We start from the raw sequence: 23,372 nt of genomic DNA on the forward strand, positions 1-23,372 counted from the left end.
TCACGTGCACCAAGACTGGAAAGGCACGGTGGCAGCTTTTTGCAGTCATTAAGTTTAGTTGCTGGTACTGATGGGTGTCACAACTTGATGAGAGGATTTAATATTAAAAAAATTGCAATAAGTACTGGGTGCCAACAACTGCAAACGAAAGAGTGAGGATCCACAAAATGCATAGGCTTGTTTATGCTCTACTTTTTCTCTTCATAAAGGCTGTGGCTTCTTATGTAGGGCTAACAGTTGCCATCTTAGTACCTCGCATACATGGTTATTAAACACATATGCTGCAGCGAGTGCTGGCAGGCTGACTGGCAGTGGAGCACACCACAGCATCTCCTGATTTTGTCCACACCCATTATCCACTTGTTCTTATAGTATGAGTCACTATGTAGTAAAATGACTTTGGTTGACTTTATCCTTCCTGAAACCTGAGGAATTTCAGCCAAATGTAGTGCCATTTTACTTCCTTGGCTGAGATCAGAGGATTACAAAAACAAAAACAAGCTGCAAATACCGAATCATTAACTGCATGATTTAAGAACAATATTGAACTCGGAGTGGGCAAAACTGGTTCCTGGTATAAAACTGGAAGTATAACAAACGGAAATGAAATATTCAAATTGTGAACATATTAATTGAAATGCCTGCTGGGTAAGATTATGTGCAGCTATGAAATGTAAAAGATCATGCTTCTCATTTGGGTGAAGGCTTATTCATTTCTATGTGGGTTTTAAGCAAATGAGGAGGAATGTACAGAAATGATTAACATTTCATTCTTCAGACTGCAGATATCTCTACAGTGAGTGAAGGCACACAAATTTGAGACTTGCAACAAACTTGAATCATTGCTGAAGTTTTATGATGTACTATATTGTTAACTTTATCCTACACTCTGGTCTATTATTGCTGTCTTACCTCCATTTGTCATGCCATTTTGCAATACTCAGTGTCAAAGTGCAGGATAACAATATTTATGGAACTGGTTAGCAATCTAAAGTCTGAGAGCTCAGCATGACAAATTGTGAAACTGAACTCAATAAATTTGGTAATGTGTAAGCTGGTGCATGAAACAACCATATTGGTTAAATTGTTATAAAAACTCAACTGGTTTACTAATTGCTTTCAGGGAAATGACACTACCATCTCTATCCTGTTTGGCCTACATATGACTCCACACCAATCCTTGAGCCATCTAGTGTAGGGCAATACAACTTATCACTCACACCCCAAGAACAAATAAGTGAAAGGCTTTTCAGTCAAATTAGAAAAACACAGGATTATATCAGGACCATCAGCAATTCTTCCCTTAGTCCTATTGCCCTCTAAAAAGGCAGCCCTTTTAAAAGTAGGAGAATTAATGGATATGTAAGGCTGTAGAATAAGTTAGATTGAGAACAGGTTCAGAACAAAACACTTCACATTTTTCTGTATAACTACGACATTAGTATAGTTCTCTTCCCTATCCAGGCTCATTGTCCACAATTTTCATCTCCTGACTCCTTAACTCTATTCCCACTGAACTGAACTTCCCTTCCTACCTAATTGCTGGCTGGCATTTTAAATGACTCTCACTCAATTGTTGTCCCCCTCCCTTTCCAAAACAGTCATTACCCCTTCTGGCCTCCAATGGCCCCTTTGTCCTTGAAAACTATTGCCCTATCACCAGTCTCCTTTTACTCTCCAAAATAATTAGAAGTACCATAATTTCCCAAGTGCATGCCTATAATTAAAACAACTCAGCTTCTCTTTCTCCAATCAGCACCAAAACAACCTTAGATCACAAATGACATCCATTGTCACTCTACCAGTGAATTAATCCCCCTCATCCTTTCTAGTACTTGACATAATCACCCATCGTGCTTGTTGAATGCCTCTCCATTGTCCAGGTCAGTGAGACTGTCCTTGCAAGGGTCCACGCTAACCTAGAACATATTCTGCAATTTCTCCATCACCTGCACAACAGTACTTCTGGAGTTCTCCAAAAATCCATTATTGCCTCCTCCATATTACTCAACAGAAAACATTCTTCAGCTTCCACATGTATGCTAATGACACCCAGGTCTAAACCCCTACCATTTTTCTCAACTGCTCCACTGCCTCTATGTCACTAGCTTACTTGTCCAAAGTATTGTCTTGGATGAGCTACAATTTCCTCTAGCTAAACAAAACGACTGAAGCCAAAATCTGCATCCGTAAAACTATATCAGGTCAAATCAGACTGTTTGTAATCATGCCGTTCTATTTGATACAAAGCTGAGTTTCTGACGCCATATCCTCTTCATCAAAGATTGCCTACTTGCACTTCTGTATCGATACTCACCCTCACCTCAGCCCGAATACGGCTGAAACATTCATCTCTGTCACCTTCTAACTTGATTATATGAATGCTCTCCTGGCTTGCCTCACATCTGCCACCTTCCTAAACTTCAACTCACTCGCAGCTAGTTGCCTGCATCTTATTCCGCACCAAGTTTCATTCACCCATCACCTGTTGTCTCACTGGCTCCCAGTCCCCCAAAACTTCAAAATTAAAATTCTCAGTTTTAAGCTTAAATCCAGCAATGGCATTATCCTTCCCCATTTCTGTACCCTCCTGCAGCCTTAAACCCTGCCTGAATTCTCCATTCTTCTAACCATCACCTTAGTATGGAATGTGTGAAAAATGTAAATGTGAAAGATCCCATAGCACCAACAATCCTGCAATATTAAAGTACTACTATGTTAGTATTAGGACCATTGTTTTGCTTGTTATGGACTTGGGAATAGGGAACACAATTTTGAACATAGCAAATAGTGAGCAGGATAGCAACAGACTTCAGAAGGACAGACTGGTGAAATGGGCAATGCGATTTAAGGTAGCTAAGTAGGAAGTGTTGCACTTTGGGGGGAAAATGGCAGAGGCAGCATAATCTAAAAGGCAGTAATTCTGATGGAACTGGGGGTACATATTCGCAAATCTTTGATGTAACAATGCAAGTTGATATGGCAGTTAAGAAAACATAGGGTACTTTGCTTTCTAAACAGGGACACTGAATACAAAAACAAAGAAGTCATGATAAATCTTTGCAAATCACTGGCAAGTAGGTCCCAGTTGGAGTAGTGTACACAGTTGTGGACACCAGGCTTTAGGAAAGCTACAAAAGCCTGGGAGAATGTACTGAGAGCACGTACACTTCAATATTTTCCATCATTAATTTCTCATACTTCAATTAGTGAAAAAGGACAATAATAATTTGAATTTATGTATATATTATGTTCCTTTTACATTTCACCTCATTCTCAGATCCCAGTTCCAATCATCTTGGAACTTTGTAGGATCCAAAGTCATTACCTGGATTGAAATCAAGGGGATTAATTCTCACCAACTGCTGGGGCACTGATAGCCAAGACACTTAATGTCACCTGGTATTCTTGAGAAAAATAATTAAAAGACAACAAATATAGCTGCCCAACAGAGGCGTTCAACAAGCAGTGCACCTTACGAGGAAATTGTTGACAACACAGAAGCAACTTACAAAGGACTTCGTAGATGACTGTACAACACTTGCAATAGCAGTTTAAATTGTTTAAATTGCAATAGCAGCTTGGAGTACTCCTGGCACTGTAGGTACACAAAGTATCTTTACTTTGGATAAAGTGCAATTGCCATGTATATTTCTATTCTTCAGCCATAAAGCATACATCAGATAAGTAGAAATATTAAGGAGTAGCCACTATTACAGACCATGACAAGTTTAATGGACAAGGGATATTCAGGTAGCAGGGTGATGGAAGGTAAAATGTAGGGTAAAACGATGTATAAAATGCATCACACCCAGCTCTCCCTGCACATCAAAATACCCCTAGAGGGATCAAGTACATACCTTGAGGGTGAAGTCGACAGTGGCGGGAGAGACTGGTGTCAGGCTGGAGCTCTGTTGTAGAGTCTCCCTCCTGGGGATGGGAAGGGTGTGGGGCAGGGGCACCTGAAATGCAGGCAACACACATCACACTCTCACTAGAACTAGAAAAACTGCAGTATCCAAAAATGTTCAGAAAAACCCAAACTAACAATTACATTTAACATATTACTACAATTATTATCCTTTTCCCCATTTACACGAGAGGATTGTGGTGTTACTAAACAATGCAGGCTTCAGGATTAATTTCTAATGACTCAAAATTCTGGAGAGCTTTATATATAGCAAGTTTCTGAAAAGTGCTTAGGGAGTGGGAATATTTAAAATGCATTTAGGGTGCTTTAGTTCAAATAAGTAAAACTTAAGTCAACATTTCAAATTTAAGATTATGGCAAATACAAGTAGCCATTACTAGTGTGTATAAACATTTCTGTCACTCCCATTTTAAAACGTATACAGCCATGATATATTTAACCTGGTGACGAGATTACCCAAATGACACTTTCAGGTTTCAGCTTAAAGCCCATTACTCAGGCAATGTTCAGTAGATCATAAACATTTGTGAAGTGAAACTGCACATCAAGATGCCCAAGAAAATAAAAATGTACTCTCTATTGGCTTACTTACATTGCTGACCAGGGAATCCTCTATTTTGCTACTGCCAGATGACACAGAATCTGACAGTGATGAGGAAGGCGCTGTGTAATCAGTCAAGGATTCCTAAAATTGAAATTCGCACATATTCAGAATTTTAACATGTGGTACATTTGATATCACAAAGAATGACTACACCAAATGTACTAACATCATTTGGACTGTTCAACATTTTTGTTAAAATCAAATTACTTCCATTTTAGAAATCCACTTTATTTTACTTTCGTTAGAGCCAGGATATCTAATCTCATCTTTTTGGGCTACATACCATGGAGCTCCTGCATCAGTCTGGGTGGGGGGTAGTGGGGGCACCATTGCCCAGAAACTTAACCAGGCCAGCCACATAAAAACTGTGGTTAGAAGAGCAGGTTGAAATTCTGTGGCAACTAACTCACCTCCTGACTCCCCAAAGCCTGTCCACCATCTACAAGGCACAACGTCAAGAGTGTGATGGAATGCTCCACTTGCCTGGATGAGTGCAGCTCCAACAGCACTCAAGAATCTAAACACCATCCAGGACAAAAGAGCCCACTTGATCGGCACACCATCAACCAACTTAAACATTCACTCCCTCCGTCAGTGATACACACTGACAGCAGTGTGTACCATCCACGAGATGCACTGCAGCAACTCACCAAATCTCCTTCCAGAGCACCTTCCAAACCTGCAACCTCTACCACCTCGAGGACAAGGGTGGAAGATGCACAGGAACACCGCTACCTGCAAATTCCCCTTCAAGCCACATACCATCCTGACTTGGAAATATATCATTGTTCCTTCACTGTTGCTGGGTCAAAAAACAGGAGCTCCCTTCTTAACAGCGCTATGGATGTACCTACACCGCGTGGGCTGCAGTGGTTCTAGAAAATAGCTCAGCACCACCTTCTTGAGGGCAATTAGGGTTGGACAACCAATGCATTTCATGTTGCTGATAGCGTCTGATGCCGAGCGTACAGATTTATCCATAAATTAGGTTATAGCACTTTCCAAACCTCTGGGCATATAATAAACAGAAAAAATAAATAAGAATTACAGGCACGAAAAAGAAAGCTCCTGAGTTCTAAGGAACACTTGGTTTACAACTGGAAGTCCAGACATCCCTGAACTACGGCAGAAATTAGTTTCCATCTAAAACTAAAATCAGGTTGCAATAGTGAGACTTAATTAAGGGTTTCATTATTTACAGTATTTTAGAAGCCCATTCAAGGGGCCAATCATTTGGGGGAACTGCAGCTGTACAAATGGCAACTCATGTGACAAACAGACCAAGATTATGTATACTTACAGAATTTTGCTTATTAAAAAAATCAGTCACATGACTAAAGCCTACAAGCAGACTTTCTAATTTTACTGTTAAAGTACAGACTCTGTTCCATTGTATTAACCATCTCAAGTGCAGATTACAGCTTGCATTGGAATAAAACAATCAAAAATCAACTGCAAGCTAGGGGCTAAGATGTAATTTAATTGCTCAATGATATATCGGCTACTCCTTTACATAATTTCTTGATTTATCTCTACTTTCATTCACATGTGCATTTCCTTTTGGATACCTGTAGTTGTGTTTTACAAAAACACCTAAGTTAGTAATTTGTAACTTTAGAATTTAAATTTGCTTGAAAATCAATCTCCATTTTTACTTCAATAGGGCTGGCAAATTAAAATTCTCCATAATGCAGAAAAGCTGGTGATTTATTCTGACTGGAGAAGGAACTTTTACAATAAAACAAGACTTCTGATGTCAGTGTTACTGCCTGTTATTTGCATATTTTTTTCATCTAGAGTTGTTGTTGTCTAGTTCCCATCTCAGAAACTTCAGTGGGCAAGTCAACATTCTGATCAGGCAATCGCAGTGGCACTTGACAATAAGTCAGTCATCAACCACAGATGTAACTGACTTAATGTTTAAAAAAATGCACAATAAATAAGTTGCATCCCCAACATTCCTTCTTACCAATATTCTCTTCTTCCCATGCCAAGGTGTTAAATCATTGCTGATGTGTTGCTATATTTATTTGTGACAGTGGCTGTTGACAGTGAATGTTACCAGGCTACAAGATCATGTTGGAAAAATCACAATGGAATCCGCATTTTAGGAAGGATGAGATTGCACTAGAGAGAGTGCAGAGGAGATTTACCAGGATGTTGCCTGGGCTGGAGAGTTTTAGTTATGAGGAGAGATTGGATAGACTGGGGTTATTTTCCCTGGAGCAGAAGAGATTGAGGGGGAACATGATTGAGGTGTATAAAATTATGAGGGGCATAGATAGGGTAGACAGGAAGGAACTTTTCCCCTTGGTGGAGGGATCAATAACCAGGGGGCATAGATTTAAGCTAAGGGGCAGGAGGTATAGAGGGGATGTGAGGAAAACATTTTCACCCAGAGGGTGGTGGGAATCTGGAACTCACTGTCTGAAAGGGTGGTAGAGGCAGAAACCCTCCTAACATTTAAGAAGTATTTGGATGTGCACTTGCGATGCCATGGCACATAAGGCTATGGGCCTAGTGCTGGAAAAAGGGATCAGAATAGTTAAGTACTTGTTTGGCTGGCGCAGACTCGATGGATCGAAGGGCCTTTTTCTGTGCTGTAGGCCTCTATGACTACGAAAACATCACGCCCTGAAGTAACATCTATAAACATGCATTTCTAATACAAGCATACGAATTAGGAGCAAGAGTAGGTGATTTGGCCTCGCGAGCCTGCTCCACCATTCAATAAGATCATGGCTGATCTGATTATGGCCTCAACACATTCCACCTACTCCTGATAACCTTTGCGCCCTTGCTAGTCAAGCATCTATCTACCTCAAAAATTTCACTGACCCTGCCTCCACTGCTCTCTGGGCAATAGAGTCCCAAAGAATCATGACCCTCAGAAAAAATGTTCTTATCTGTCTTAAATGGGAGATCACTTATATTTAAACTGTGTCCCCTAGTTCTAATAGCTAATAACTATTAGTTTTAATAGCTTTCACTGGATAGTGATAAGGGGATATTTCCTTCCTTAATCCAAAGATTCTTAAGGCAAACTATCTATAGTACCCCTACAAGCATCTTGGGTGGAGGTCAGTTAACTCAGAGTGCTGAAATCAAACCTGCCATTTTCCAAATGGCAACCATTCATCTCACACATACACATAAGTGAATGCACAAGATAGCTAGAAAAGTTTTGATTCTGCATAACTAGTTAAATATCTGCAGAAATGAAATGGGAGGAATTGGTAATTTAAAAATGTTAAATAACTGAAATCCTGCCTTTGGTCTAAAAAGCCAGCTCCATTAATAAACAGGTTTTATTGCATAATAAAATTAAGAGTATTTTGGCACATATGGATAATGGTTGTGCTGAGTTAGATACCCAGGTAATGCATGTTATTAATGATCAAATCATAAATTATTTTTTAAATTACCTTTGAATTTTCCTCAAATTCTGGTGTTGGCACAGAGATCATAGTCTTTGCTTCCGTGCTCAATTCAGTTACCACCTTAGGCTCCTGTGTTACTGCAGGCTCTGGGCTCCCGACGGTAGCAGCTGGAGGTTCGTCTTTTCCTTCTGTTTCTGTTTGCTGTACGTCTTTGGCTTTCCTGTTTTTCATTGAGCGCTCCTTACCAATGGGACCGGGTTTATGTTCTTTGTTATCCACCGGGCTCAAATCTGGGAGCTAGGAATAGGATGCAGAATCAGGAGCGGTCACTTAAACAGCTGTAAATATGACTGGTCTGTTACAAGTCATCAAGTCATAAATAAAAGTTTGGAATAAGGTGTGTAAACTCAAGTTATTTTTCTTCCCATCAAGTTCCAGCAAATTCAACAACCAGCAGTAAGGACTTGCAAATGAACATGACAAATCCCGAGTGGCCTCTTATACAATCAGGCAGTTATACTTAAACCTGGGTATGCACTATTTTGTTAGTCTATACCACCTATTGGATAACATGATTCCATTGAGTTTGTGCACACTGTTTGGTAGGATGGAAGGAACCTGTAAATTATTTTTCTGCGGCACAATCTCAGGGTAGTACAATATTTTGGCTACAAGCCAAACTACCGACTGTATAATATATACTTGTTGGCCCAGAATTTGCTGAACTGGGGCACCTCGCAGTATGCCACTCTAGTTAGACATTTTTTTCTCACCCTTCAGCTCAAAAGAAATTTCTGCTGTGCAATATTGGATGAGAGCTGATAATGGGTGTCTGGGACCTTGGTGAACAGCGGAACCAACAATCCTATCTCCTTAATCAATGAGACTCAAGGACTGAGAAAGAAACATAGGAATTATGGAGGCAGTGTGAATTAGAGTTAATTAGACACAGAGAAAGAAAGGGAGGGAGAGAAAAAAATTTAATTACAAGAAAAAAGTAATTTTAAAAATGAATTTAATACTACTGCAGGAATGAGACTCCAGTTTCAATTGTTCTCTTTCTGGGCTAGAGAGGCTGAGTAACATTGCAGGAACATAAACCTTTGCATTAAAAATGTACTTGGACTGCTAAGTAGCGGCTCTAACTTCCTGTGGTGCGTTAAATTGGTAATTAAGGTGCAAATGTAGCAATTTCTTGAAACTCACAGGGAGGTTGATGTTGAGTTCCTGTTTTCATGAAGCTAACAACGGAGTGACACAAATCGTTCAGCAATTCACCAAATCATGGGGCAAGTCGTCCTCACCATAAATTGGGGCCAATTTAGAGACCAATAAAAGCATGTGCTTTAACTCACCATAATTTCCCCAGCAAATTATAAGGAAAGTGGTTTACCTTTTGTGCTTTGATTGGACCTGCACGAGGCTGCTTCTGTCTCTGTTCTTTTGGCTCTAGTAACTTATTCTCAGCTGCTTTTTCCGTTAGGGTCACTTCACACTCTGCGGCAGCTGCAGCAGTAGTGGTGGTGGTTGTGGCTGTTGTGGTGGTGCTGGCGGTGGTGCTACTTTTTGGTGCAGCCAACTGACCTGAATCAATGGCAAGCTCAATTCCACCCTCCTGACTAGAAGCTGTTCCCTACAAGAAAGAGAATGGAAAGCATTATTAATGCAATTATATTGAAGAACTGCATTCACCAGCAATTCCTGATCAACATGCTAAATCACAGTGATGAATATTAAAACCTGCAACCCTTTCACTGATCCAAATTTAGGTATATGGCACAAGTTCTTAAAGAGCAAGTATTTAATTTCTTATTCCAGTTAAAGACCAGAACAAAGCAAGTAACTGATTTATTTTCTCTAACTTGAAGCTCACCAAGTAAAACCCAGGAGGAAAAAATGTTAGAGTAAAAATAGATTGAGAAAATCCTTGGCTTTGCTAACTTTGGCTGAGTGCAAACAAATACAACACAAGAAACAAAAATCAATATTTTGAAACAACTTTTTCACCCTTCAAAAAGTAAGTTTTGGTAATGTTTCTCGGATATTTGAATGTGCTCTAGCACAAACAAGAAAGGATCGTCATCTTCAGAGATACAATATTTACCAGAGTGTGAAAATGAAATGCCTCAAACCAGATTTAGAATGGGTATTCATGTGAATTAGTAAGAAATGGCTCAATTCAGAAACTTTTTGCTGTCCTTTTAAAGGGTTAGGACTCAATGCTAGAGAATGGCATGATCTCCCACTTTAACACAATGTTCCAAGGTTGGTAAATGGCAGAGCAAGCATGTGTAACATGCCATAAAACAGTCTCAATGTCTTAGTGCAGTTAAGAGTGCACCTTTGTGTGTGGTACTGAGCTTTACAGACCAGCAATTGACCCTTGCTTTCAGCCAGGTGGTGTAATTGTCCTATGGGCTTGTAGCAAGGGAAGATGAGATTAGAAGAGAGTACCCACTGGGGATCCTACTTTTCATCACTACCTGTGATCCCTTCTGAAAAGAGTGCATGTATATATGGGGTGGAAAGCCAGGCTTGTTTGGAACATACTCCTGAATCCAACAGTTGTCTGCACTAACTATATGAAGCTAGAACCTGGTGGTCCCTATGTGAATTGAACCAGATATGTGACTTTTGCATGTGCTTCTCTCCAATCTTTCTGATAGTGGATTAAGCAGACACTATGAAGTGATGGAAACAAAAATAGCTGGAAAAACTCAGCAGGTTTGACAAAATCTGTGGAGAGGAACACAGTTAATGTTTCGAGTCCATATGACTCTTCATCAGAACTAAGGAAAAATAGAAATGAGATGAAATATAAGCTGGTTGAGGGGGGTGGGACAGGTAGAGCTGGATAGAGGGCCAGTGATAGGTGGAGGCAAAGAGATTGCCAAAGATGTCATAGACAAAAGGACAAAGGGGTGATGATGGTGGTGATATTAGCTAAGGAATGTACTAATGGTGACATTAAGGGTGAAAAGCAGGATGAGAAAGTGACAGATAGCCCTAGTGGGGATGGGGTGGGGGGAGGGATTGAAATAGGCTAAAAGGTGGAGATAAAACAATGGATGGAAATACATTTAAAAATAATAGAAATAGGTGGGAAAAGAAAAAAAATATTTTAAAAATGATAAATTATTGGAAAAGGGGGGATCGGAAAGGGGGTAGGGATGGAGGAGAGAGTTCATGATCTGAAGTTGCTGAACTCAATGTTAAGTCCGGATGGCTGTAAAGTGCCTACATGGAAGATGAGGTGCTGTTTCTCCAGTTTGCGTTGAGCTTCACTGGAGCATTGCAGCAGGCCAAGGACGGACATGTGGGCATGAGAGCAGGGTGGTGTGTTGAAATGGCAAGCGACAGGGGGGTTTGGGTCATGCTTGTGGACAGACCGAAGGTATTCCGCAAAGCGGTCACCCAGTCTGCGTTTGGTCTCTCCAATGTAGAGGAGACCGCATTGGGAGCAGCCTTCACCCCTCCATCGGCATTCTGTAGGGACTGTTCCCTCCGGGACACCCTGGTCCACTCCTCCATCACCCCCTACACCTCAACCCCCTCCCACGGCACCTTCCCATGCACCTGTAGAAGGTGCAACACCTGCCCCATTACTTCCCCCCTCCTCACCGTCCAAGGGCCCAAACACTCCTTTCAAGTGAAGCAGCGCTTCACTTGCACTTCCCTCAATTTAGTCTACTGCATTCGCTGCTCCCAATTTATAATTTTTAAAATATATTTTTAAAATATTTTTTTCTTTTCCCACCTATTTCTATTATTAAATTTATTTCCATCCATTGTTTTATCTCCACCTTTTAGCCTATTTCGATCCCTTCCCCCCCACCCCATCCCCACTAGGGCCATCTGTCACTTTCTCATCCTGCTTTCTACCCTTAATGTCACCATTAGCACATTCCTTAGCTAATATCACCACCATCAACACCCCCTTGTCCTTTTGTCTATGACATCTTTGGCAATCTCTTCTTTGCCTCCACCTATCACTGGCCCTCTATCCAGCTCTACCTGTCCCACCCCCCTCAACCAGCTTATATTTCATCTCATTTCTATTTTTCCTTAGTTCTGATGAAGAGTCATATGGACTCGAAACGTTAACTGTGTTCCTCTCCGCAGATGCTGTCAGACCTGCTGAGTTTTTCCAGCTATTTTTGTTTTTGTTTCAGATTTCCAGCATCCGCAGTATTTTGCTTTTAACTAGGAAGTGACATTTGGTTCAAATCACAATGCCAAATGTACACAATAAGATTCGTGTAGTTCAATCATTTCAATGCTCATGACAAAAATAATGAACATGTTATGCTACTTTAGTGGGCTATGTGCTTGACCTAAACAGACCAACTTTTCCAAATTTGGATTTATTTAGCCTCCCTTTTTTGGACCTTTCTGTCCCAGCACCTTCACTGTTGCAAACATTTGACTACATCACAAATGTCTCCCATTCTGCTTAATTCCTGCCTGTTCAATCAGAAAGAAACCAAAAATCTTCCAAGAAAATTAGTGCGAGCTGGTTATCAATTATAGCGATTTTTTAAACTTGTTCATGGGATGTGGATGTTGCTGGCTGGGCCAGCATTCATTGCCCATCCCTAATTGTCCTTGAGAACTGAGTGGCTTGCTAGGCCATTTCAGAGAGCATTCAAGAGTCAACCACATTGCTGTGGGTCTGGGGTCACATGTAGTCCAAACCAGGTAAGGACGGCAGATTTCCTTCCCTAAAGGACATTAGTGAACCAGATGGGTTTTTTTGACAATCGATAATGGTTTCATGATTTTTTTATTGAATTCAAATTTCACCATCTGCTGTGGTGGAATTCAAACCTAGGTTCCCAGAGCATTACCCTGGGTATCTGGAGTACTAGTCCAGTGACAATACCATTATGCCACCGCCTCCCCTTAATGACGTTACTGAATTGCTTATTTACAGTTGATGAGAAAGCATTAAAGCTAACACCTTAACTGCATGTTAGCTACTCCACTGACCCGTTAAAGATGTATGTATTTAACTGGGGAGTTGTTCCGCCCCCCACCAGAAGTCCCAAGGTAAGGATTGCACGTCAATTGCCCTAGAAGTTCAAAATTCCATTGTGCAATTGCCCTGTAATGGGAACCATCCAAAAGTACGATTTAAATTGTAAACTTTGGATGGTTCTGACTGTCTTACAGCAATAGTTACCCAGAAAAAATGACAAGAATTAAAACCAATTCTAACTTCTGGGTAACATTGGTAATGATCTCCCAAACCCACCCACCCCCACACTGTGCAGCACTCCTCACCCCCTACCTATCCCTCACACCCCATCCCCCCCAGACCACACCACTGACCACTCAATCCCCAACCCCCACTGACAACCCGAATGTCCCCCTGACCAAGCGACCCACCACCCCCACCCTCATCAATTCTACTCACTTATCTTACAAACTGCAATTACACAGTTCTCACCCGGAAGCAAATCAGCATAGGCATTAGTGGAGTACAGACAGTGCAGGGTGGAGCTTAAGAAAGCAATTAGGAGAGCAAAGAGGGGATATGAGAAAGCTCTGGCTGGTAAAAGTAGGGAAAATCCCAAGATATTCTATGTATATCAATGGGAAGAGGATAACCAGGGAAAGAGTAGGGCCCATAAGGGACCAAGGGGGCAATCTATGGGTGGAGCCAGAGGACATCGCTAGAGTGTTGAATGAATACTTCACATCCGTCTTCACCCAAGAGAATGAGGATGAAGGTATTGAGCTCTGGAAGAGGGACTATAAGGTTCTTAAGCAAATTGATATCGGGAGTGACAAGGTATTGGAGGTGTTGGCAGGCTTAAAAGTGGACAAATCTCCAGGTCCTCCCAGACTGCTGAGGGAGGAGATCGCAGGGGCTCTGACCCCCAAGTTTTTAATTCCTCTCTGGCCACAGGGGAGGTGCCAGAGGACTGGAGAAAACAGCTGATGTGGTTCCGCTATTTAAGAAGGGTTGTAGAGATAAGCAAGGGAACAACAGGCCAGTGAGTCTCACGTCAGTGGTAGGGGAACTACTGGAGAAATTTCTGAAGGAGAGTATCTATCTCCACTTGGAGAGACAATGTTTGATCAGGTATAGTCAGCATGGCTTTGTCAGAGGGAGGTCTTGCCTAACAAATTTGATTGAATTTTTTGAGGAGGTGACCAGGTGTGTAGATGAGGGTAGTGCAGTTGATGTAGTTTATATGGATTTCAGCACTGAGAGGCGACCTGATCGAGGTGTACAAGATTATGAGGGGCATGGACAGGGTGGATAGGGAGCAGCTGTTCCCCTTAGTTGAAGGGTCAGTCACAAGGGGGCATAAGTTCAAGGTGAGGGGCAAGAGGTTTAGGGGGATATGAGGAAAAATTTTTTTACCCAGAGGGTGGTGATGGTCTGGAATGTGCTGCCTGGGAGGGTGGTGGAGGCGGGTTGCCTCACATCCTTTAAAAAGTACCTGGATAAGCACTTGGCACGTCATAATATTCAAGGTTATGGGCCAAGTGCTGGTAAATGGGATTAGGTAGGCACGTAGGTAGGTCAGGTGTTTCTCACGTGTTGGTGCAGACTCGAGGGGCTGAAGGGCCTCTTCTGCACTGTGATTCTGAGTCAGAAGGTCAGGCGAGAAAGGAGAGGCTGGGTTTCAAGGTAAAAAAACTAGAAGTGGAGTAGCGACCAGCCTCTGACTGCCACTGCATGCAAGTTATGGGCCAGAATTTTAACTTGCAGTCATACACTATGCTTTTCAACAGATTTAAAATAACTTAATTCCCCAAATCCTTTTTGTGGAAAGATAGTTTTTTTAAAAACTGCAGAGTCTCAGAATCAACATACGTCAAAGAATTCGGGCGTTTTGAAGATCTCATCTCAACCACAGGGAGACAATTGACAGAAACCTCATTTTTACTTCACTTCAATTCTTACAAGAGAATAAACTCCACCAAATCTAAATTAGTGGAGGTGCTTAGACTGTAATTTCAGAGGATTTCATCTGACTTTGTTGACAAGTGGTATAAGATCCCTGTGCAAGCAGCTTTCCATTGATTCAGTGTAGCATGGAATATAAATCCAATATCGCGTTAAATGCTCGAATAAGTTTGGGACATGCGGAGTTGATTAAAATGTTGATGCAGTTACTTTCACTTATGTTTGTTAAACGTTTAAATTTTAAGTGCAGAGAGAAGAGCTCTGTTCACGAGTGCAACCAGAGAAATGGTGCTCGCTTCTAACCAGGTGAACTGCAGTTTAAACCAGGCAGTTAAAGTGAGGAATAAAAACAGAAAATGCTGGAAATACTCAGTAGGTTAGCCAGCATCCGGAGTGTAAAGCAGTTAATGTTGGAGGTCAATGGCCTTCAGTCAGAACTGGAAAAAGTTCACGACATAACATGATTTAAGCATGGAGGGACGAGAAGAACAAAAGGAAAGGTCTGCCAAAGAGATTGAATGGGACAATGGTGCAAGGCAAAAGGAAATGGTACAGTGAAAAGATGATCTGGAAGAGGTGTAAATAGGAATGACAGAATTATCCCAAACAGCAGCTATCAAAAAATGGGTCAAATGGGGTTAACTGTAACTGTTGAAATCTGTGTGTCTGGAAGGCTGTAAGGTGCATAAGATTCTGTTCCTCAAGCTTATGTTGAGCTTCACTGGAACAGTGTAGAAGGCCAAGAACAGAGAGGTGGGAGTGAATCAGAAAATTAAAATGACAGGTGACCACCAAATGGGAATCACGCTGGCGGACTGAATAGAGACATTCTGCAAAGCTGTCACCCAATCTGCATTTGGCCTTCGCAATGTAGAGGAAACCTATCATAAGCAGCGAACACAGTGTATAAATTGAAAAAAGTACAAGTGAGTCACTGTTTCTCTTGGAAGGAATGTTTGGGATCTGGATGGTGAGAAAGGAGGTGGTGAAAGGGCAGGTGTTTGTGATGGTTCTGCTATTACTATTTACACCTCCTCTAGACCTATCTTGTCACATTACCATCTCCTTTTGCCTTGCACTGAACAGAACCTTATGCACCTTAAGGCCTTCCAGACACTGAGTTCAACAGTGAGTTAACCCCATTTGACCCACTTTTTGATCAGCTGCTGTTTGGGATAATTCTGCCATTCCTACTTACACCTCTTCCAGGTCCATTGTATCACTGTACCCTTTCCTTTTGCCTTGCACCATTATCCCACTTAATCTCTTCACAGACCTTTCCTATTGTACTTCTCGTCCCCCTGTACTCCCTCACCACCCCCTTTAACTGTTTCTCTATGGATGTTGCCTGACGAATATTTCCAGCATTTGCTGTTTTATTTCAGATTTCCAGAATTGGAAGTATTTTGCTTTAGTAAAAATGAGGTGCTGCTTGTTCAGAAGTGATGCAATTCAACTCGGATCGCTGAAGCACCAAGAGTGGCATTTAAAAAAAAATCCAACTTATCACTCTGCAAATAATTACACTTGCCTCAGGTGTTGGGGAAGATCCAAAAGAAGTCAAGGGCTTATTCCAAGCACTGACAGGTGGAGGCTGTGGAGGACTAATGGGTCCCACTACAAAAAGAAAAGCGGAATTAGTGATTTTCCATTGTACTCTATATCTTTTTTCATTTTCCTAAAGAAAAGTTTTTTCACAATTTTCTTTTCTTCAGTTGTAAATGCATTAACAGACTTGAAATTGTTTTTTTCTTCAAGTTGCAGCACCCTTTCCAGGTAAGCAGTTCCGCAGCCTCGCTAACTGTTGTTTGAATTTGCTCCAATGTATGCAGTCAAGCTTAAATGATAAATAAATCCTTGGGATGCAAACCCAAATATTGTGATGAGGGGAAGATGTGCACCTCTAGAGCTATTGGGATTCCAGTGACTTTAATCATATTTACAAAAATAAACTGAAATTCTAACTGTTGAATCAATTTCTAGCATTAGCCATCATTAAGTAATGGCAGAGACTTCTGTCTAATATTTTTATGAAAGGAATCTTTGTTCAAAAAAAGCACGTGGGAGATTCAATGCGAGTTGAGTGCAGAATAAGTTTTTGCAAGTGGTTGCAGATGAACTTTTACAGCCTGTAATCACATAGGATAATTAATGACATTGCATATATATATATTTGCAAAAAGCACAACAATAATTGTTGAATACAAAAGCAAACGAATGTCAGACACAGATGAAGCATGAGCCAATTGTGACTCAGAGGCTTGTCAGTCTAACCCTACCATAACTAACTGGGAGGCAGGTTTTCACCTTAGGAAGCCAGTCAGGATACAGAAAGGAATCTAGACCAGCCTTTACCTCAATGGACATAACCTAGTCCACTGAGAACTTTTAATAGGAAGAACTAATTCCAATGGTAACTGAGCCAGTAACTAGAAGGCATAAATTTAAGACTAAAAGAAGCAAAAGGGGCAGGGTTAGGAGAGATTTTCTTGCGCAAAGAAACAAATATTGGAAGCACAACCTATAAAGGCTTACTGAAAGAAAGCGGATTTTTTTCCTTTATTCTTTCATGGGATGTGAGCATTGCTGGTAAGGCCAGCATTTGTTGCCCACCGCTAATTTCCCTTGAACTAACCTTGCTAGGTCATTTCAGAGGGCAGTTAAGAGTCAACCACATTGCTGTGGGTCTGGAGTCACGTGTAGGCCAGACCAGGTAAGGATGGCAGATTTCTTTCCCTAAAGGGCATTAGTGAATCAGATGAGTTTTTAATACAATTGATGATAGCTTTCATCTAGGCTAGCTTTCTAGATTTATTAATTAAATTTAAATTCCACCAGCTGCCATGGTGGGATTTGAACCCGTCCCCAGAGCATTAGCCTGGGCCTCGGGATTAGTAGTCCAACGACATTACCACTATGCCGCCATCTCCCCGGGATAAATATTTGAACAATATAAATTAAGGGATATGGAGAAAGGGCAAGAAAATGAGGTCATAACAACATCTTTTTGAGAAAGCCAACAAAACAAAGAGCCTCCTGCAACTCTAAGTGGCACATGCAAAAATACACACAAAAAAAAGGCAAGAAACAAAATAATGAATAGCATAAAGAAAACGTCGTTCATACTAACATTTTGTGGTGATATCAGAAAGGACAGCAGATGAGCTCATTTTGTTGTCCCACAGCTCTGCTTCTGGTGTGCTTTGTGTCGGTGAAGGAGCCACTGCCTTGCCTGAAACTGAACACTCTGTGTTATTTCCTGATGCACAGTTTCCTCCTTGCACCTTGGATTGCTCTTGAGCTGTAATGGGAGTCTCAGCTGGAGGTGCTGTTGGGGCAGCGACTGGAATTTGTGCTGGATCTTGAGTTGGAACTGTAGCAGTAGTCAGAGTCCCAGCCTGTTGCTGGGGTTGAACTTGCGACTGGACTGAAGTTGGTGTCTGCACTTGAGTTTGCTGGGCTGCCTGTTGCTGCTTTTTTGCAAATCGTGGAGGCAGCTTCGAATTCTGGCCTCTCCCCTTCTCATTCACATTCTTTTTGTTCCAGTTCTGCAAGAACAACCAAATGTATTATAAATAACAATTATCAACTTGCATACATGTAAAAATTCCATCAATGGAACTGCGTACGAACTATTAAAACATCAGCATGTAGCTGAGAAAACCATTCTATCAGTGCACAGAATTATAAATCTTTAAGCAAAATGTTATATAATGGACAGAGCCAATTTCAGATCAATCTTTCAGTGCTATATTTGAGCATGCAGAATTTTTGATTTAACATTCAATACATGATACTAGATTATAAGTTTCTACATTGCACGCTGAATAACTAGCTATCCAATGTTCATGCATAGAATTATGGAATTTTACTTATTTTACTGATACTAAGTTTGGTTTTAAAATATAATACTTCATGAAAATGGTTTCAGCAGTTGTAGTTTCCATTTTATATTTCACTATGATTTAGAAAAATCACTACTGAATCCTGCAAAATAGTTCACAGCACTGTTGATACCAATGGATTCTGCAGGGTATTACTTTGGAGTGCAATTTAGTAAGACTTCAAAGCAATATTATGTATCTGATGTAGTTTTTTTTTATAAATGGTAAATATTCCAATTACTGTACTGACATGTATGGAATGAACTGTTTTGTTCAAAAAGCTAAGATTTTTGAAGAAGCTGTGGCACACTTCCACAAAGTTGGCCTGGGATTAATTTAAGAAAGCACCTGCATTTGTTAATTCACTAAACAGTAACTTGGAAATATAAAATTTTCATTACATGGCTTAGATGTGAAAATTGTAATCTACACAGGATACTTGCCATGTAAAATTTCAAAGCATTTTGAGTGGAAGAAATGCAAACCAGAAAATAGTTGGGAATTAGCATTTCTAGTGAATTTCATAATTCCCACATATAGATAAGACTATAGCTTATTGCTCAACTCATTCAGGAGATAGTATCGCTGGCGAGGGCAGCATTTAGTGCACATCCCTAATTGTGCTCCAGGTAGTGATAAGCTGCCGCTTGAACTGCTGCAGTGCGTGTAGTGTAGGTACACCCACAGTGCTATTAGGTAGGGAGTTCCAGGATTGTGACCCAGCAATGATGAAGGAACGGCAATATATTTCAAGTCAGGTGCTGCATCCTCCTTAGTAGTAGAGAAGGTGGGTTTGGGAGGTGATACTGAAGCAGCCCTGGCAAGCTACAGAGATGCATCTTGTAGATAGTACAGAGTGCAGCTCCGGTGTTGGTGGCAGTGAATGATTAAAGTGGTGGGTGGGGTGCCAATCAACCAGGTTGCTTTATTCTAGATGGTGTTGAGCTTCTTGAGTGTTGTTGTGGCTACACTTATCCAGACAAGTGTAGAGTATTCCATCATGCTCCTGACTTATGCCTTTGTAGATGGTGGACAGACCTTGGGAAATCAGGATATGAGTCACTTGTCACAGAATACACATCTTCTGACCTGCTCTTATAGCAATCATGCTAATGCAGCTAAGTTTCTACTCATCGATGAACCCCAGGATGTTGATGGTGGTAGATTTGATAGTGGTAGTAATGCCATTTTATGTCAGTAATGGTTAAACTTTCTCTTGTTGCAAATGCGCATTGCCTGACACTTGCATGGCATGAATGTTTGTCCCTCTGTATTCAAAAATGTAAATACTCTTCACATCAAATCTGAATATTAATTTAGTCTGTCACCTGTACAACTTGCTCCTCCTTTTTTCTGCGCTCTTCATCTTGTAGACGTTTCTGTTGTTTCTTCGACACAACTTCAGTAAATCCATCATCAGTTGTGTTGCACTGTGAGTCTTCAACAGTCGTCACCTCTGGGTGATCATCAATGATCACCACACCTACAATGACAAAAGGAATTGGCAACATAACCTTACATTGGCAACAGCAGACATTACTCTCCAGAATGCGAGAATAAAACAACGATAGCTCACCAAAACTGAGGAGCAAGAATTTGTTACACACAAGGACAAAAACATTTTACATAGGAAAAGCAGGGAGATCTATTTGCACTGAAAAATAGAGAGGCTCCAAACCATATTATTATGTAACGAAGCCAGAGGCAGGGAAAATGTGAGTAGCGTGTCAGACCACTTTTTCATTCTAAACCAGTCACTGAGGGGTAACTCCCCGATGTTTCCTCCTTATGGAGAAATCACTGGCCATAAACTGATGCTCCTCCATGGTGGTACAGCCAAGATTAAAAATTCTGCAATCTGAGAGATTATAAACCCACACACCCCCACTATGGCACCAACTGATCTTTAATTTGGCTCCCCAATTTGGGTATTTGATAGCAGTCACCTTTAAAGGAAGATAAAAGGGTACTCTCATTATCTTAGATATGTGTCTTTCACTTGATCAATAAACCCATTATAATGAAGACAGTGAGTTAAACTTATAAAAAGATATTTAGGAGATTGTTCATAAATAAGGAGCAATTAAGTCAGAATTGAATTCTATTCAGGCTATTGAAACATAATCTAGAGTTAAATGCTGACAACAAATTAGTACTCACTAGCATAGTTATTCAAATCAAACTGTGACAGAGCATCAGGCTTCTCTTTTGGTTTCTTCGCTGATTTGGATTCTTCTCTTTTCTTTCCAGTTGCATCTTTAGTAGGCTTTGGAGCTGTGCCTGTGTTGCTACTTTCCCCTGGGTGATGAGCCATGTTACTGCTGGTGGGATCAATACCAATCATTGCTGTTCTCTCTTCAAAAGGCCTACATCACACAAACCATACAAACAAGAAACTAACCGCCATCCCCTAAAGATAAGACAGTGCAATACATGCCTCCCCACCCTGTAAAACAGAGTGGAAAAATATATCATGCTGAAAAATACACCGGGGACAAAAACAATTCTACATCATGATTATCTTAAGCTGAGGATGCACCAATTAATTCTACAAATCCTTTACATCTGCCCCCTGTATTGCAAGTTCCACTGTTCAAGAAAGGCCCCTGATTGCCAAACCATTACTAGATTACTTCTTAAATTACCATTTTTGATTTGTGAAAGCTACATCTGTTAAAAACACAAAAATTCCATTTTCTAAAATAAAGGTGGCTCTTATGTTCCTTCTTCCCCACCAAACAACCTCAATCCTTTCTATGAACTTTGCGCTGAACAAAAAGTGTGATGTTAGTGATAGAGATCAAATGTTTGCCTAGGTTAGGCACTCAAATGTCAGCATTAACTACTCCCAGTTCAAGTTAGATGCAAGGCAAAGCTTAGTGGATTCTACTAAAACCATGTGCTTCAGTGCTTAAATATCCAGTGTTCATTTCAGACCCCACCCAAGTTATAAAAGTGCAGACTTCAGTGATGCTGTCAGTGGCAAAATGCTAAGTAAAAGGTGGGCAAGAGTGACCCAGAGGGAATAACTGAAACCTATTCGAGCTTCTTTCTTTCTGGGTAAATACTACCAGTTGCCACTTCATCCAGTATTCATAGGACCTGATCTCCAAAACTTGATTATAAGCCAACCCATTAAATTCTAAGAACTTGAGTAAAGTTCTTCTCACAAAAAAAACCAGAAGCTATATGAAGGAACCACTAAGGTCACAGAGGATATTATAAATATTGGAGAAGCACACCTGTGACAGTGTTGCTGTAACATCTGGAGCAGTATTTACTGGACAAACATACTGAATGCTACCTTAATGTGCACTTTTTAATAAAAGCAGGATTTTGAGCTCAAGGGGATATCTGTGCGGAAGAATGGAGCACTTCTCAATTTAGTCACTAGGTACCAATAATAATCACCTTCAACTGATGCACCAAAGAAAGCAGAGAAAAGCTCCTCCTACTCCACTCCAAACTCACAAGCATACTATTCCTATTTAATGAACATCACTCTCAGCCAATCTTTCCATTGAAAGAGTCTTCACTTCCAGACTCTCATTACTCCAATGCTCTCCAGGCCAAGCTTCCATCCCACACTTCCCATAGCTTTAAGCTCAAAAACTCCACTGCCTGCATCCTAATACCCAGTCCTGACTATTCATCAAATTCTGCCCTCATTGATGTGCATTGGCTCCTCATCCCCAACACCTCAGATTGAAAAATTTTAACCCTCTTATTCATGGCCTGGCTCCTCCACATCTCTATAACTGCCTCCAACTGCAAGTTCCATGCCTAAACTCTCTATTCCTCTTTGGCCTCTTAGACATCCTCCCTTCAACCCACCATTCATGCCATGCCTTCAGCTACCTAAGGCTTCACACAGATTTCCCTGCTAAACCCCACTGCATTCTCCTCCTCAAAATGCACCTCTTTTATCACCCTCTCCTAATATATATATCCTTCCTTGGCCTAGTATCCGCCGTTTTGATAATGCCTCAAACTCTGAAATGTTCTATGCTTAAGGCTCTACATAAATGTAAGCAGCTGTTGCTGCCCACACACTTGGAATTGGATGGTGAACATGCATATTTGTCTCATATAGAGCCAATACTGCTTAAAGAAATCACTTTTGTGCATTTAAAACCACATCATCCAATTTCCCCCCCCCACCCCAAATAATCTGCATATTTAATTTTGCTTGAGGAACATGCTGCAATTCCTGACAGTGATGAAAACGTAAAGTGCAAGGAAAAAATGAGCAGCTCAGTGAGTATGAGGGAGAAAGATGGACAGTCTCTCTGCATCGATATTGCTACAAAATAATTGTTGCTAACTTTGGCAATCTTAAAAGGAAAAGAAACAGCTCGTTACCAATTTTCACTGGTTAAAGCATAGTCCATATTTTTGGTAAACAAGTAGTTAATTTAGGCAGATTATGATTGTTTGCTCGTTAAGTACTTTGAAAAACATCGCTAGTCAGATTTCAAATTAAATATGAATTGTGGTTTAAGTACTTCAAGCTGTCAGAAACCACCCAAAACTCTGCCTTGCTAATCAAATGGTTTGAACAGATTGTTCAAAAATTGAAATGGAAATGCCAAGTATGGCACAGTCTATCCAGTTAAAGAAATACCCTTAGAACTACCAATAGGGAAAAATG

General features: G+C 40.8%; 1 protein-coding gene across 1 annotated transcript in view; it reads right to left on the reverse strand.

Annotated features, from left to right (window-relative positions):
* The window catches only part of prrc2c (proline-rich coiled-coil 2C), an 88,243-nt gene that overhangs the window by 14,070 nt on the left and 50,801 nt on the right, over window positions 1-23,372 (reverse strand). Inside the window, exons 17-23 of the mRNA XM_078561586.1 lie at window positions 20,882-21,087; window positions 20,050-20,204; window positions 17,968-18,385; window positions 16,369-16,454; window positions 9,309-9,548; window positions 7,961-8,212; window positions 4,524-4,616 (exon numbers count right to left, since the gene is read on the reverse strand). Coding sequence (XP_078417712.1) covers window positions 4,524-4,616; window positions 7,961-8,212; window positions 9,309-9,548; window positions 16,369-16,454; window positions 17,968-18,385; window positions 20,050-20,204; window positions 20,882-21,087 — 1,450 coding nt within the window. The remainder of the gene's footprint in view (window positions 1-4,523; window positions 4,617-7,960; window positions 8,213-9,308; window positions 9,549-16,368; window positions 16,455-17,967; window positions 18,386-20,049; window positions 20,205-20,881; window positions 21,088-23,372) is intronic.

This window comes from Cetorhinus maximus, chromosome 17 (genome assembly GCF_964194155.1).
Source record: "Cetorhinus maximus chromosome 17, sCetMax3.hap1.1, whole genome shotgun sequence".
In the NCBI taxonomy this organism is placed as follows: Eukaryota; Metazoa; Chordata; class Chondrichthyes; order Lamniformes; family Cetorhinidae; genus Cetorhinus; species Cetorhinus maximus.